Consider the following 17,271-nt stretch of genomic DNA (forward strand, 5'->3'; position numbering starts at 1 on the left):
AGATTTGGGTTTATTTCTCATTACCCTACTCTGGTTGATTTGTAATAAATTGAGTTAATTTTCCCCAAGCGGAGTCTCTTTTGCCAGTGATGGTAATTGGTGAGTGATCTCTCCTGTCCTTATCTCGACCCACAAGCTCTTTGTTACATTTTCTCTCCCCTGTCCAGCTGAGGAGGGGGAGTGATAGAACGGCTTTGGTGGGCACCTGGCGTCCAGCCAGGGTCAACCCACCACAGGGGGAAATGATGTACTTAAGAAATTATGTACTTAAGCCACACGAAAAAGGCCACAAAGGTCTTGTGAAACAAGATCCCCTTTGTATAACCAATGCATGCCTTGCTAACAACTGTGCCCCTGAAGAAGAACTAAAAGACTGAGAAGAAGGGAACATCCTACCCCAGGAGGCGCCAAAAAGTTGAATAATTGCTAATAGGCATGAAGTCAGAAAAATCTTCGAAAACTGGAGGAAAGGTAAAGAAAGGTGGCAGGGGGAGATCACGACCACCAACTCAATTCCACACCAAAAAGACTTACCCCCCCAACTCTCCTTGAGCATGTGCTGTAAAAGAAAAGAACACTGTACCTTTAATTCCAAGCAGGGAAACTTTAGCCCAATGGAAACTGTGCGAGATAAGCGACTCCCAGTAATAGTTTTTGGAAGAACTTTGGAAATTGAATATGTATAACTGAACTGTATAAATTACTTGCCCGTTTAGGCATGAGGGGTGCTGGCTTTGCGGATTACCACCTAGCCCCCATCTTTGCGTAAACAAGAACTGGAATAAAATACCTCTGCTCTGTGTTTATATTGGCATTTTGCACACCGGGTGAATGACCCCACTTCTGGGACAACAGTGGGGCAGGCAAAGCACCGCATCCCGCAGGCCGAGGGGCTCAGGCACCCATGTCGCTGCCGGAGGATTGCCGGCAAGAGGTTTGGCATCTGGAGAGGGGCTGCTGGGCCAGGGTGCCCAGGCACCCACCCCACTCCCCCAGCCGCAGCCACGAGTGCTCTCAGTGCTGGAGCAGAGGCCGTAGCAGCTGCCTGTGCCCAAGCCTGTCCCGAGCGGAGGGAAGACTTTGCTGGCGAGGAGCAATCCAGTGAAGGCATTGCTGAAATTGCTGGGCTTGAAGTTGCTGCCGGGCCAGGAGGGTGCCGCGGGGTCCTTGTGCAGGAGGAGGGGTGGCAGCGCCTGGGCACCGTTCAACTCCGGGGAGCTGCAGAGCAGGGAGTCCCCGAGGCCGTTGGGGAAGGTCGCGGCCACCGCCTGCGCTTTCCAACCCGGCTGGTCCATCAGCTCCTCCGCCACCTCCCTCTCGGCCCCGGCTGTCTTCTTGGAGCCCTTCCCGCAGAGCCGGACCACCCTGATGCTCTCGCCACGCGGACAGCTCTGGTGGCCGAGGTCCTCAAGGCTCCTCAAGGCTGAAGCGCTCCCCAGGCTCTTGTACTCCACCAGTGCACAGTGCTTGCTCAGCAGCTCGGGGAAGTCTGACGTGTATTTCCGCACATCCGAGGGCAGCTTGCGGCCCGGCCGCAGGATGCGGATGGAGGCGATGGTGCCGAAGGGGCTGAACATCCTCGTGATGGTCTTGAGGAAATTCTTCTGGAGCAGCAGCAGCACGTCCTGCTCCAGGGTCAGCAGCTCCCAGGCCAGCAGCAGTCTGCTGGGGGGGACACTCAGCAGGGACTCGGGGATGGGGACCCATGATACCGAAAAGCCAGTCGAAGAAACTCTCTAAGACTCATTTTGGAGTTTTAGAAAGTAGGCATTCTTTATTGCAGCGCTGGATGCACGGGGGATAGTTCCACCTAGCACGCGTGCCACAGCTTCAGCACAAACAGGTTATATGGAGTAACCAATTACATATTAATCAGATTAGTATACATATACATAAAAGTTATTGTAACTGAGTATCATAGTATTGCCTACATCTGATCACATGCAACGGTTCTTCATTTGAGTCAAAGGGCTGCTTTTGCGACCACCGATCCATTTCAAATTCTGTTGGCTGACCTTCAAGTCTTGTTCGTCATCCTTGTTCTTTGATCTTGGAGCTTAACATGGTTTCAGTCATATATGGTCAGTTTCAATATTAATCTTATCTAATGTACAGGAACATCCAGTCATAAGAGCAAAGAACTGTAAAACTTAGGAGTAACTACCTCTACTAGTTAATTACTTGGCTACACTTCTGTCTCTTTTTTCAATCATAGTGTTAGTATAAGATTTCTAATAATTATTTACCAAATCTCACTTTTACAGCCACCTAGCAGCAAACCAGTTTCCACGGCTGGTACAAAATATTAAAACCAACAAATATTTAGACATACCATACAGAATGTATGGACATATGCTATCACCCACCGCCTCACTTTGGTGCCCTCCTCGTTCACCTCCAGCAGCTCTGAGAACCGCAGGGTGTAAAGCGTCAGCCACCAGTCATGCGTCAGGTATTTCACCTGAGGGACAGAGGGGGCCACTGTGTCACTGTGAGTCTCCCCAGGCAGGGACCACCCTAAACCCATCATCGAGGCAGGCTGCACCCCCATCAACCTGAGGTCATGGCAAGGCAATATCCCCCTTTCAGGATTTGTGGGAGAAGGCCGCCTGTGCTCCTGGACCATGGCAAGAAGACACAGCTTCCCTGTACATCACACCACCAGTGCTTCCCTGCAGTTTTTTAGTTAAGGCATGATCTCTCCCAGAGCAGCCTGGGGGAACCACGGGCAGAAGAGGTGAACCCAGCCCTGGGCTTGGGGTTTGAGGACCCCTCACCGCTTCCCCAGCCACCCTCCCTGGGTGGAGAACTGCTGCAGCACGTTGAAGGCAGACAGCAGGGCCCAGCTCTGCACCACCAGCGCTTTGCCGGGACACAGGCAGCCTGACCTCCCCGAGCACCTCACCACAGACAGCCAGAGCACACCCAGACACCCAGGCATCCTCCACGTGGAGGCCACTTCCCACCCCGGCTGGCCAACGCAACGGGCTGCCTACCTTCTTCAAGGGCGTCAGCAGTTTGATGCTGACGAAGCCCATCTTGTTCTTCTGGACATGTTTCAGGTGAACTCTGCTCATTATAATACCAAAACACACCTCCACCCCCAAAGTTACCCATCTCCAAGGTGCGACCAACCCCCACTGAGCAGGCGCTCTGAATTTTCTCTAGCATACACCTTTAAAAGCAAAGCGAGAGAACTTTATACCAATCAAAGGAAAGGTATGTGTGACTAGAGTCACTCAAGCTCCACCAAAAAACTCAGAAAACATAAAAGGTCTTAAGAGAGGAGAAATGCCAGGGAAGACACCATCACAGACAAGTCGGGAGGACATCGCTGACTTCTGGGATCAGTCGATGGGCTGAGCCTCTCTCCCCCCCGCCATAGGGTTGCCTATTGTGTGAGATTCGAACACTCGGCTGTACCGAGTGCTTCCCTGGGAAACTTAGAATTCTTTAGAGCTCTTTTCTTTCATCATTTAACGCGCTTGTAGGCGACTGTATTGTCACCTGCACGCGCTTTGCAGACAGTCTATTTATCACGGGCAATCCAAAAGCACCTGTACCGTTGCTTTAATAAACTGCGCTGCTCATTCATCTAGTCGTGATAATTTGTTAGCGCAACCAAACTCCCTAAGTCTGGTCATTCTCGTGCGTTGAACGCAGCTAAGCCAGAGTGCAGTACGCTATTAAGGGCATCCCTCATCGTGATAGTTCAGCACATTGAACGCGACCACCCTTAGAGCGTCGAATTGGACATCACTCAGAAATTAAACCCAGCCGTCCCTAGCCCCTCTGACATCTGAGGATAAGCTGGAACGCAAGGCGGTTTATTTTCTGCCAAACTTCTGGACTCAGTAACGCCACACAGCCCCCGGGGCTGGCGCCCCAAAGGCCTTCCTCCGAAGGATGCTGGGCCCAGGGGCGGCGGGCAGCGCTGCGCACGGGGGGGCCCCCTCACACCACCCCCCCGTGTCGCAGTGCCACCACCCGGCAACGCAGCAGTCACAATGCCCCGGGGCACTATAAAAGGGGCAGCCTCCCCTGTCCCACTGCCAGTCTGCCTGGCAGGCGGCCCAGAGACATCCCAGAGGAAGTCTGTGAGGAGCCGCTGGAATTACTTGCCGGGCGCTGAGGGAGGAAGACCGGAGGCTGGACCAGGCTGCTGGAGACGAGAAGAACCACCAAGCCCTGGAGGTGCCCGAGGCCATCAGGCTTTTTTGGATGGAGAGCTGTGGCAAGACCAAGGGAATGCCTTCTTGAGGAGCACTGCAGAGCTCGCCGTCCTCACTCCCTGCGGAACCAGTGGCAGCAGCTGTAAGAAGTGGGATGCAGAGATGTTGCCAGGGCTCCCAGTGCTTTGGAGCACCCGCTGGTGGCCCGAAGGCGTGGGAAGGATTCTTGCCCCCAAGGTCGATCAGGCCGGGGGCACTTGGCCACTCTCGGAAGCCCCGAGGTGGCTCCAGGTTCAGGGAGAACAGGGCTTGGGCATCCCCTGGGGGGCGTGACCAGCCTGCGGGACCAGGAGGCAGGTCTTGCTCACACGTGCTCAGGGAATAGCCGATCGCCAGCTCTGGGGTCAGGAAGGAATTTTCCCCCGGCGCAGATTGGCACTGGGCCCCGGGGGTTTTTTGCCTTCCTCTGCAGCACTGAGCAGGACCACTTGCCAGGGCTCCTCCGGTCCATTTTGGCTAGGTTACTGCCTGCTGCTCGTGCAAGATCTTGGGTAGCAGCCCCAGACTCCTAAAAGGAAGCTACCCTTGAGGTTTTTTCTTTTTTGGAGGAAGCTCTCCCCTTTGGGATCCACCTGTGACTCCTCCCAGGCATCTCCCAGAGCCTTTTGGCCTTTTCATAGCTATCTTTTCTTAGGATCTTAGGTCCGTAAAGCAGAGGCCAAAAGATTCTGGGAGATGCCTGGGAGGAGTCTCGGGTGGATCCCGGAGGAAAGAGCTTCCTCCAAAGGAGAAAAATCATCCGGGATAGCCTCATTAGACAAGTCTGGGGCTGCTACCTGGGATCTCAGCTCCTTATAAGAAAAGGCCAAAAGACTCTAGGAGACGCCTGGAAGGAGTCACAGGGGGATCCCGGAGGGCAGAGCTTCCTCCAAAAAAGAAAAAAACCTCAAAGGTAGCTTCCTTGGAGGAGTCTGGGGCTTCTACCTGAGACCTTAGGTAGGTAAAGCAGAGGACAGAAGACTCTAGGAGATGCCTGGGAGGAGTCTCAGGTGGCTGTCGGAGTTGAGAGATTTCTCTACAGGAGAAAAAAAATGTCTTGAGCTACTTACTTGGAGGAGTCTGGGGCAGGTAGCTGGGATCTCCGGTCCCGAACGCAGAGGTCAAAACATTCTGGGAGATGCCTGGGAGGAGTCTTGGGTCGATCCCAGAGGAGAGAGCTTCCTGCAAAGGAGAAAAATCGTCTTGGGTAGCTTCCTTGGAAGAGTCTGGGGCTGCTACCTGAGGCATTAGGTAGTTAGAGCAGAGGCTAAAAGACTCTGGGAGATGCCTGGGAGGAGTCTCGGGTGCATCCCGAAGAGGAGAGCTTCCTCCAAAGGAGCAAAATCATCTTGGGTAGCGGCCTTGACGAAATCTGGGGCTGGGCATCCCCTGGGAGGCGTGACCAGCCTGCGGGACCAGGAGGCAGGTCTTGCTCACGTGCTCAGGGAATAGCCGATCGCCAGCTCTGGGGTCAGGAAGGAATTTTCCCCCGGCGCAGATTGGCACTGGGCCCCGGGGGTTTTTTGCCTTCCTCTGCAGCACTGAGCAGGACCACTTGCCAGGGCTCCTCCGGTCCATTTTGGCTAGGTTACTGCCTGCTGCTCGTGCACCACGAAGATGGCCTCTCGTGCCCTGCAGCTAGGGGGAGGAAGGCTTTTTTTCCCCCACGGTGGGCTAGCAAGTGTCCCCGGGGGTTTTTTGCCTTCCTCTGCAGCACTGAGCACGGCCCCTCGCCAGGGCTCCTTTGGGCCGTTGTGGCTAGGTGCCCGCTGCTCGTGCTCCACGAAGGTGGCCCTCGTGCCCCGCATCCGGGGGGAGGAACCTTTCGGACTCCCAGGCCGGGCTCCAAGGGATGCTCCCGGGGGTTGCTTCTTGTCCTCTGTAGCACTGAGCACAGCCCCTTGTCAGGGCTCCTCTGGGCCCTTTCGCCTAGCTCCCTGCCTGCTGCTCTTGCACCTCCAAGGCACCGCTCGTGCCCTGCCTCTCTCGGGCTCTCTTGCCCAGTGCAAGTCTGGAGCGGGAGCGGGAGCGAGCTCTGCTCTTCCCTTAGCTCCATTTCCCCAGGGCTTATGGCTTGGGCAAAACAGCCTGTGCTTGGAAGGGCTCCAGGCTTGCTGCCCCATCACGAGCTGCCACTTTTCACCTCTCCCTGCACGCAAATCAAGCGCAGGGCCGGCACGAGAGCGCCTTTTGTGCATCGTTGGCCAAGAAGCACAGCGGCGGAGCAAGTTGCCGAACGCAAAAATACGCTTTTCACCTCTACCTGTCATACTTTGGAAAATACCCCACGGTACCACACACCTCCTCCTCCTCCTCCTTCTTCTTTTGTGTGTGGTCGGTCCTGATCCTCATTCTGCACGTTCTCACTCTTCAGGAAACAGGGACTGCTTGGCCTGTATTCCTCCTGCTACTTTCTGTAGCTCTGGGACTTGCCTTTGCCAGGCTGCAAAGGATGTTTTCTCAAGCTCAACTGAAGAATGCATCAGCCTGCTCCTGGCTACACAGGCACATTGTGTTAAGGCTTGTGAGCATCAGCTCTGAAACAGACTCAGAAAAATAAAAATAATAGCCTGTTTCCACTTGCAACCTTTGTGTTATGTGTCCTTCAAAGTGGTTTTGGAGCTGAAACCCCCCTGGCGTTTCAGGCAAATAACAGTCTCGTTGGTATTTGACTCATGGTGAGCACAGGGAACAGAGCAGAGTAGAACAGAACAGAATAGAATGGAATAGTTCAGCTGGAAGGAACCTACAACCATCATCTAGTCCTGACCATTACCTGACCGTTTCAGGGCTGACCAAAAGTTCAAGCATGGTATTAAGGGCATTGTCCAAATGCCTCTTCAACACTGACAGGCACGGGGCATCCACCACCTCTCCAGGAAGCCTGTTTCAGGGTGTGACCACCCTCTTGGCAAAGAAATGTCTCCTCACGTCAAGTCCGAACCTCCCCTGACAGCGTGGTAGCAAGTGTCCCTTGGTAAGGAACGGTGAGGAAACCGTGCATGCTCTCTACATCTCTGCAGAGTTCCTGCAGAGGGAACCAAACCCCTGTCTTTCACCTCTGGCATCACCACAACCAAAGGAATGTCTGTGGCCTACATGCCCTTATTTACATAGTCTGAAGGTACAGATCCATTTTGGCACCAACGCACAAAATGGCAAGGAGACTACCTCTCTTAATCTCTCAGTACTCAAAATACTAAATCCTAAAGGAAAAGGAGACTTGCCAGGGTTTGAGGTAAGATCCGAACATCTTCCCACAAACCGAGGTAGGCAAAGAACTCTCAGAAAGGTTCAAGTCACAGGTGAGCTGTGGAAGTTTCACCCATGGCTGAAGCGCCTTTGGTATCCCGTATAAACACGGCCAACGCGTGTGTTTAATAGAAAGGCTGCGCAGCTGGGTTTCAGTGGGACAAGGGGATGTGACGGCAATAGCAGCAATGGGCTATTTTGACAGTTTGGAAGAGCTGTCTGTCCTTTGCCTGGCTGGGCTTTGGTCACGGATCCAAATGGTCCACGTCTGAATACGACCAACCTTTCCTTCCACCACACCGGGGTCACCTCCGCGCACTTGTTCCTCAAAGCCTGGCTTACTTCCGTGGCGGGCTCTTGGCACCCACCATCCCAACCTATGGCTCTGGTTACACTTTGGCTTGCCTCCAGGCTGCGGCTGCCGAAATCACCCCCCTTACGCCCCACGAAAAGGGGTTGTGTCCAGCCACATCAAGTCCCTGCTCCTCCTGGCTGCGGGGCTGCATAGGCTTTAGCTCTGGTGCAGAGAGGGGACGGCTAATAGGGGCGGTCTCTGCGCTGCACGCTTGGTTCCTGCCATGGCCCGAGAGAAGAGGAACAGCACCAGGCTTCTCCTTGCGAGCCGAGTGGCAGAGCAGGCGCCAGGGACACCCAGCAGCTGAGCCCAGGGCATGGCCGCCAAGGGCAGGGAGAGACCCCCGGGCCTCCCGGGCACAGCGACAGCCCGTGGAATGATTGCTGGATGGAGGTGACTTGTCGGTATGACACATCCCCCCCCACCCCTCAAGGGAAGGTGAACCTCCAGGGAGGAACGCAGTGCACACGTAAAGAATCGGTTCTGTGGTAGCTCCCTAAGCAACGTGACCTGCAACTTTAGACGTCAGCAACACCAGGGGAGCTTGGTACGCTGACTCTGAAAAGGAACACAGAGGGTGGAGCGGAGCCGAGACCCCGCGGCCAGGCTCGGTGATCGCAGGGGTAGGCAACCGGAAGGATCAGAACGAGAACGCTTGGTCCCTGCATTGAATCCACTGAAGCAAGGAGGTAAAATAACGGCGGTTCTGTCGAGCTAACGCCCTACACTTCTGGTTTATATCACACGTGCCCACTTCTGGGGTACTCACACGCAACAGCAGGTCCTTTGGGTGAACTTTGCTCATTACAACACCAAAACACACCTCCACCCCCAAAGTTACCCACCTCCAAGGTGCGACCGCCCCCCACTGAGCATGCGCTCTGAATTTTCTCTAGTGTATACCTTTAAAATCAAACCGAGAGAACTTTATACCAATCAAAGGAAAGGTACATATGACTAGAGTCACTCAAGCTCCACCGAAAAACTCAGAAAACATAAAAGGGCTTAAGAGAGGAGAAATGCCAGGGAAGACACCATCACAGACAAGTCGGGAGGACATCGCTGACTTCTGGGATCAGCCGATGGGCTGAGCCTCTCTCCCCCCCGCCATAGGGTTGCCTACTGTGTGAGATTCGAACACTCGGCTGTACCGAGTGCTTCCCTGGGAAACTTAGAATTCTTTAGAGCTCTTTTCTTTCATCATTTAACGCGCCTGTAGGCAACGGTATTGTCACCTGCACGTGCTTTGCAGACAGTCTATTTATCATGGGCAATCCAAAAGCACCTGTACCGTTGCTTTAATAAACTCCGCTGCTCATTCATCTAGTTGTGATGAAAAACAAAAGAAAAGAGAAAGCCCCAAACCCAAATGTAAAGGAGCCTCAGCGCCGGAGGACGAGCTCTCCTCTCTCAAAGCAGCCTGGGGGAACCACGGGCAGAAGAGGTGAACCCAGCCCTGGGCTTGGGGTTTGAGGACCCCTCACCGCTTCCCCAGCCACCCTCCCTGGGTGGAGAACTGCTGCAGCACGTTGAAGGCAGACAGCAGGGCCCAGCTCTGCACCACCAGCGCTTTGCCGGGACACAGGCAGCCTGACCTCCCCGAGCACCTCACCACAGACAGCCAGAGCACACCCAGACACCCAGGCATCCTCCACGTGGAGGCCACTTCCCACCCCAGCTGGCCAACGCAACGGGCTGCCTACCTTCTTCAAGGGCGTCAGCAGTTTGATGCTGACGAAGCCCATCTTGTTCTTCTGGACATGTTTCAGGAGGAAAGCATCCTTGGCCAGGTTCTCATCAGAGAGGCGGAATTCCACCTGGGACGCAACCCTCCTGACCAGCTGCCGGTCAGGGACAGAGTAGCTGCAGTCCAAGAGATCAGCCCCCAGAACATCGCTCGCATCGCAGAAGCTCCCGGCAAAGCAGCAGGGACACGGGTGTGACTTGGTGGCCTTTGGGATGTGCAGCACTGCCCGGTCCCAGCCACAGCGGTGCAGATGGCAGAGTGTTGAGGAGCGGGGTGGCTCAGCTGCGCTCCGAAATGAAACAGAGTTTTATGGTTTTAGAAGCGCGCTTGCCTTCACGCCCCCAGCATCGGTCCCTGCCACAAGTTACGCAGCAGATGGCCTTGCGCAATCTTGCAGCCAGAGGTGCCTCACCAACAGAGCGCCATCTCTTTAATTAACAGGATACAGGCCAGGAGAGATCTTTGGCCTCCGGTTCACGGCAGTTGTCCCGACTCCCCCAGGCCACACACCGTTCACACAGCGGGAGCGAGAGGCCTGTGTCCTTGGTACCAGGGGGTCCTTGCTAGTGCCGAATCCTCCAAGCACGAGGAGGGGATGCACTAACCCCATCCCTGGGGTCCCGTAGAGCGCAAACAGCCCCAGCGCCCCGACACCGGACGTTGGGCAGAATCCAGTCCTTTTCTGGGAGCACGCGGCGGCGGGTACCGTCTCCTCCTGGGTGTCACGCACCCAGGGAAAGCGCCGCCCCCTCCGAGGGGGATCCAGAGCTGCTGCTTTTCCCATCAGGAGACTAAAAGACCTGACAGCACTACTGGAGCGAGGGCTGGGGGAAAGCGTGCCACCGAGCGACACCGCGTGACCTTCCTTCGCGCCCTCGAGGTCCTTTTTCCTATTTCTGCCTCGCTCCGGTCAACGCAGCGAACAGAAGCACGGGCAACAGTCGCAAACGCATTTGCCATCTGGCGCAAGGAGGCTGCGGCTGCAGCTTGGTCCCCGCTCGGCTCGGCTGAATCAACTTGTTCTTCTTCCCCCACCGGAAAAATACTGTTGAAAGCAAAGAGGATTTGCACCCGCAGACCCTGAGAGCCGCCTGTAGGCCCCGGGGGCACCCCAGCCTCCCTTAACCCTTTCCCTCCCCAGGAGGAGCTGGGGAGGCTCTTGGGGGTGGGGCGGAACACAGGGAGCCCCCGCATTCCTTCCGGGGAGACGCCAAAGAGTCCTTGGCAGCCAACAGCCAGAAGGGACCATGGCGCGGCCACCAGTGCAGCTCCCACTGCCTGGGCCCTGGGGCCCCCCGGCGCCCCAGCTTTTCCAGCCATTCACGCTCCCCAAAACCTTCTACCCTCAAGGTAGGGACTGACCCCAACCCCTGCAGCCCAGGGATGCTCTTGGGGGGCAAGAGCAGAGGTGACCGCCGGCCATCGCTCCTCTCTCTCTTAGGCTCAGCCAACCTGTGCCGCCTGCCCGCGCGGGAGCAGCCCTTCCCTGCAGCCCGGGCACCCCTGGCAGGGGGGACACCCCAGGCCCCCCAGGCACCACCAGCAGGTATGGCACCCCAGTCTGCTCTGGCACCTTCCCCATCCCCATCACACCCCTTCCCCCGACACTTTTCACATGGGGGTTCAGCAAGCCCCGGTGAGCATCCTTGCCCTCGCCTGGGTGACGCATGCCCAGGAAAGCCCATCTGCAGAGAATTTCCCACATATTTGGGGCCACCTCTCCCATTTCACCTCCTAGATACGAGTCTCCTCCCCGATTTGCAACCCCGTCCCACCGGCACAGCAGCTCACCCTGTGGGGATCGCCCCGGCCACAAGCTCCCCACGCCCCTGGCCCAGAGCTGGGGGATGTCGGCCATCGGGGCCGGCTCGGCGGGTGCCCCTGGAGAGTCCCCCCGCACCAGCACGGCTCCCCCTCACCCACACAGGGCTGCAGAGGGCTCCATGTGGCTGCCTCTTCGACCCCCGCGTCTTCCGCATCCAGTGGACAACCACCCACCTGCTTCCGCCGGCCACTGCCACGCTCGGCCAAGGCGCCGCTTCTCTGCCGGGTGCTGCCCTGTGGGGTCCCGGGGGCTGCGGGGCCCCCCTGGCCTGGACAGCCCCAGGGACCCCCCAGGGCCAACCACAATACCTCACACCCTGTGAAAATCAGAGGAGTGGCGTGGCCCCAGCCCCTCTGGAGCTGCCACTGTCCATCCCCGGCTACCAGCACAGCGAGGGGCAGTTGGCACAGATCAACATCCCCAGCATGGCCACCCCTGTGGGGGCACCCCTGGGCAGCGATGTCCCCCCCAGCCCCTGCGCTGCCAGCCACAACCAAGCCGTTGGGGACACTGCAGGCGACCTTGCAGTGTCCGAGGAGATGCTCCTGGAAGAGGCCCTAAGGCTCTTCAGTTGCTCCCTGGATGGAGTGGGGGTCAGCCAGGATGGTCCCAGCAGCAGCCCCATGTCTGGGGACCCTGCTGGCACCAGCGGAGCGGAGAGAGGGATGGCCCCAGCCCCCCAGCGATGCCAACACCCATCCCCAGCTACGAGAACATCGAGGGGCCGTTGGCCAAGATCAACACCTGTGGCATGGCCACCCCTGTGGGGGCACGCCCAGGCAGTGACGTCCCCCCCAGCCCCTGTGCTGACCCCCACAATCAAGCCCTTGGGGAGCCTGTAGGTGAACTTGCAGCGTCTGAGAAAGTGCCTCTGCAAGAGGCCCTAGTGCTCTTTGGTTGCTCCCCGGATGGAGTTGGCGTCAACCAGCATGCTCCCAGCAGGAGCTCCATGCCCGGGGACGCTGGTGGCACCGGCGCAGCCACCCCCCACCGTGACTTCAGCTCGCTCTCGCTGCCTGAGGAGATGCTCACCCCTGACTACTGCATCCCCGAGCTCAGCGACGCCATGCTGAGCCTCAAAATAGTCAACGGCGGCGGGATGGAGCCCCAGGAGCCGTGGCAGGATGCGGGGATGGACCTGCCACCATCCCCACCTGCCATGGCAGGCAAGCGGAGGAAGAGGCAGGCGCAGAGCTCCTTGCCAATGCCACCCAGCAAGCGCAGGGCTCTTGCGGCCAACGTGGGGGTGTGAGGCGGGGGCGGGGATTAGACAGGGGTGAGAGGGATGGAGATGGGGGGAGTGGGGGGTGGGAGAGGAGGGGCGGTATTTGTTGAAGGAGGGGCCGGGGAGGGGGGTGGGGAGGGGTTAGACCAACTTGGATGGGACCTTTCCTCTTGTCTTTTCAATTAAAAGCTCCTTCTCCAGAACCGCTCCGTGCCTGTGTGGGAGGGGGAGGGAGAGCAGGGGGCACCAAGAAACAGCACCCAAGAGGTGCAAAAGCCCCGCTGAGCCCCAGATCCGAGCCGGGGAAAGCCCCGAGGGGAACCGAGCCACCCCCAGGGCCGAGTCACCACCAGCGGGGCAGGCAACGGTGGGGCGGGACGCGGACGACTCCCCTCTCCCCTTCCCCAGGGGGAGCAGCCCTTTGGTGGGGAAGCCAGGACAGACAGCTCCCTGCAGGACTCACGGACACGGCCCCACGCAGAAAGCAGCACAGAGCCCCTGCGACAAGGACAGACCTCGGGGGCCGGGGGGGACACGGGCACACACGACAGCAAGGGCTGCAAGGCCTTCGTCTTGAACACCACCAGCGTCCCCTCCAGCGGGGACAGGGCTCGGTGCAAAGCCCTTCAAAGCCTCAAGACCATCACGGCCTTCCTCGGGTCCCACTGACCTCAGCCCCGGAGAGCCCAGATTTGCCTCACTGACACAGCAAAATAACCCCAAATCACCCCAAGAATGGCGAGGGAGGGAGCTGCAGGCCACGCAGGGACCCTCCTCCCCTTGTCTGGCTGCACCTTGGGCAGCTGCAAGACCATGAAGGGGAGAGAAAAAATCAGAAGGAAAAAAAAAAAAAAAAAAAATCACTGCACCGGCCAGAAAGTGCCTGGAAACTTCATCCCTCTTTATTGCCCATTTCCCATGCGAGCTCCACAACCTGGGAGCAACGCAGCCAACGGCACCTTCGAGAACCAGACTCACAGCCTGCTGCAGCTGACCCTGCTCGCGCAGCTGAGGTGGGCTGGATGATCTCTAGAGGTCCCTTTCAGCATCCATTCTGTGCTGCTGTGACTCTGTCTCCGCCGTGGTTTAACCCCAGCCAGCAACTAAGCACCACGCAGCCGCTCACTCACTCCCCCCCATCCAGTGGGATGGGGGAGAAAATCTGGAAAAAGAAGTAAAACTCGTGGGTTGAGATAAGAATGGTTTAATAGAACAGAAAAGGAGAAACTAATAATGATAACACTAATGAAATGACAACAGCAATAATAAAAGGATTGGAATGTACAAATGATGCGCAGTGCAATCGCTCACCACCTGCCGATCGACACCCAGCTAGTCCCCGAGCAGCGATTCCCCCCCCACACTCCTCAGTTCCTATACTAGATGGAACGTCGCATACTATGGAATACCCTGTTGGCCAGTTTGGGTCAGGTGCCCTGGCTGTGTCCTGTGCCAACTTCTTGTGCCCCTCCAGCTTTCTCGCTGGCTGGGCATGAGAAGCTGAAAAATCCTTGACTTTAGTCTAAACGCTACTTAGCAACAACTGCAAACATCAGTGTTATCAAGGTTCTTTGCATACTGAACTCAAAACATAGCACTGTACCAGCTACTAGGAAGACACTTAACTCTATCCCAGCTGAAACCAGGACACTTTGAACCACTTAACATTCCATGAGAAATACCCCAAGAGCTCAAGAAGAAAGAGCAGAAAGACAGGAGACAGGTGAAAGCCTAGAGCACCAGCTAGACGGAATGAAAGACCCTCTTCCTTCTCTGAAGCTTCAGCAAGGCTTCCTTCACCTGCTTGTTCCTCCGACTGTAAATGACGGGGTTCAAACTGGGGCTGACGAGACTGCAGAAAAGGGAAAGAACTTTCTCCCTCCCAGAGGAGTTACCGCTCCCGGGCCCCGCGTACATGAAGATGGCGTTTCCATAAAAGACACCCACCACGGTCGGGTGGGAGCCACACGTGGACAAGGTTTCGTGCCATCCTGGCACAGAGCGGATGCGCAGATCGGTGGCCGGGGTGTCCAGGGAGGAAATCAGGATTAAGGCTAAAGGCAAGAGGAAGAAGCACACACAAACAGCAAAGATCAGGACTTTATTGGCAGGAGCGGCAGTGCAGGCCAGCTTTAAGACAGCAAGAACTTCACAGGAGAAGTGGACAACCTCGCAGGGGCCGCAGAAAGGCAGGTGTAAAGCCAGAGAGGCTTGCAGTGTACCAAATACGAACGCCAAAGCCCACAAAACCGTGGCAAGGCTGAGGCGCAGCCTCCAGATCATGATGAGGGCATAGCGCGGGGGGCGGCAGATTGCCACGTAGCGAACATGAGACATCACGGCCAGCAGCACGCACGCTGTAAGTGCAAAGATTAAATAAAGATGGATCTGTGCCCCACACCCAGCAACGGAGAGGGTTCTGCCTTGTCCAAGGAGGCTCCTTAGCATACGGGGGACATTGCTGGAGGCGTAGCAGATGTCCCCGATGGAGAGGTGGCAGAGGAAGAAGTACATGGGGCTGTGGAGGCAGTAGTCCAGGCAGATAAGCAGAAAGACAAGTGCGTTTCCCATCAGAGTGGCAGAGCAGAGGGCAGAGAAAAGGCCAAAGAGGCAGCGCTGCAGGGCTGGGGTGCTGCAGAACCCCAGGAGGACGAATTCTGTGACAGTCGTTTCATTCTGCACGCTGTGCTGGAGGTGAGGCAGCACAAACTGCGACCACGGAGTTCTGGAAGCGAAGGAGCAAGGAAAAGGAAACAAAAAGGAGAGTTTTCCTAAGAATGTTGTGTCCTTCTTTACTCTTTACGCTGCAGCTCCCTTCTCCCTGTTTTTCCCTCTGACTCCAGTGAAAGGTGCGTACCACCCTCCCCATGCTGAGCGACGCACATCTGAATTGCAAGCTCCAATCTCTCTGCAAACTTTGAGCAGTTTGACCAATCTCGCACAACTTTGCTGCCTAGCTTGCCCTTGAAGTCCTTCTTTTCCTGGGTTGGGTTTGGGTTTTTTTTGCAGGGGGTGGGGAGGGGCAGGGTGTGGTGTCGCTGTTGGAGAAGATAAGATGATGAAGATTGCAGGTGTCGATTAAGGTGAAGTCAGAACAACTTCAAAGCAGCTATTTTAAATTAAGTCCATATTAAAAGGAATGCACAGTTCACAGAATAATTCCAGTTTTACCATTAAACCAACCAGCATTTCCAAGCCACTGCTGTGTCCTCTTTACCTTCGTGAAATGCATTCCTATTGAATCCTGCAGTTGCTTGATCCAACTCCCCTTCCCAGCAGGGAGGCTACTGCAGGCCCGGGAAGGTCAGGCAGAACATCACCTTGGTTCCTGCTGTGCAGCTGCTCGCCGTTACCAGTTTCGCAGGGTGCTGGTCAAGGTCCCTGGGCATCCCCTGGCACTTGTCTCCACGCGGCTCTCTGGTCTCCAAGATCTTCCGCCACTTCCAGGATATTTCCTCCAGCCAGGATCTTCACCTTTTCCTTCCTGGGTCCCTTTCTTCTCTTCAAGATCCCTTCTTCTTGCTGGGAACCCTTCTTTTTGACACCACCTCTTCTTTCTGGAACCCCACGCCCCCACTTTTCCCAAGGCTTCTGGCTCCTAGCTCTGTATTAACTGTAGGATTCGGGACATGCCACTTTTGCTTATTCCAGGTGTTACCCAAATTTACAACCAGCCCACGCTGGCTGCGTGTAGCAAGAAGCAGGCTTCTGCTTGACAGCTCAGAATTCAGTTTCAGACATTCACACGCACAGACCTTGCCACACACGTGCACCCCGTCACGTCTTGCCTGGTAACCTTCACAGTTTGAGCCAGTTTTTTGTCTACGGCCGGGCTTCAGAGGCAGGGCATGGCCACAGAAGCGCATCCCCCCCGTCAGTCTGTGAGCTGAGCAAGGGAGAGTCAATACTTGTCTGGTGAGCCTCATACCCAGGCAATGTGGGCGATCCCTCTCCTGCGACAGCCCTGGCAAAAGCCACAGCAGGGTGCTCCCTTGCCTCTGCCTAGGTCACTGGGGTTCCCCTGCCTGCCATTGCTCCTTTGTCCTCCTCTGTGTTTGTGGAGATGAACCTTTAACCACACAACTTAACACCTACAACGCCGGGAAAAAGAGAGGCTGCAGAGGGTCCAGCAGGGAAGGTCGCCGATGTAAAATGCTCTTTGTGAGAGGCAGCACACCCAGCTCACCTCCTTGCTCCTGAGCTGCTCTATCGGAAGCACTGCGTGCAGGACGCTCTGCTCAACAGGCTGTGTCTGTCTCTGACTGCCTTGTCCTTGCTACAGCACCGTGTGCTGGGGGAACGCCACGGAGAGCAAGGAGGACGCTCTTTCCCCAGGAGCAACGGAGGGTGCTCAGCTGAGTGCTGCTGCAGGGGCCAAAGTGGGGCAGGCAGGCAGGCAGGGGAAGGCAGGAACGAGGGAGCTGGGAGTAACCGGCCAGTCTGGGAGATGCCCAAGAGGCTCGAGAACCCTGTAAGCACAGGACAAGCTTAGAGGAGGAGGTTCAACGTGAGGCCCTGTGCTTAACCATCCCCTCCAGATCTGGACCTTCTCTGCTTCCCGAGTTACCGTGCAGTTTAACAGCCTGGTGCAGAGATCCTGACTGGGAGATCACTGTACCTCCAGGACTTAGGGATCCACCTAACAGTTAACCTGAG

At 56.5% G+C, this 17,271-nt stretch overlaps 1 protein-coding gene across 1 annotated transcript; it reads right to left on the reverse strand.

Annotated features, from left to right (window-relative positions):
- Positions 1-803: 803 nt before the first annotated feature.
- Positions 804-9,734, reverse strand: LOC138690396 (la-related protein 6-like; the record flags this gene model as incomplete). Its single annotated transcript, XM_069809346.1, has 3 exons — positions 804-1,734; positions 2,367-2,461; positions 9,522-9,734. Coding segments are annotated over 3 exons (1,239 nt in total), but the record flags the coding sequence as incomplete, so codon positions are not given.
- Between the last annotated feature and the right edge of the window lie 7,537 nt (positions 9,735-17,271).

Source organism: Haliaeetus albicilla, chromosome 22, assembly GCF_947461875.1.
Source record: "Haliaeetus albicilla chromosome 22, bHalAlb1.1, whole genome shotgun sequence".
NCBI classification, from domain to species: domain Eukaryota; kingdom Metazoa; phylum Chordata; class Aves; order Accipitriformes; family Accipitridae; genus Haliaeetus; species Haliaeetus albicilla.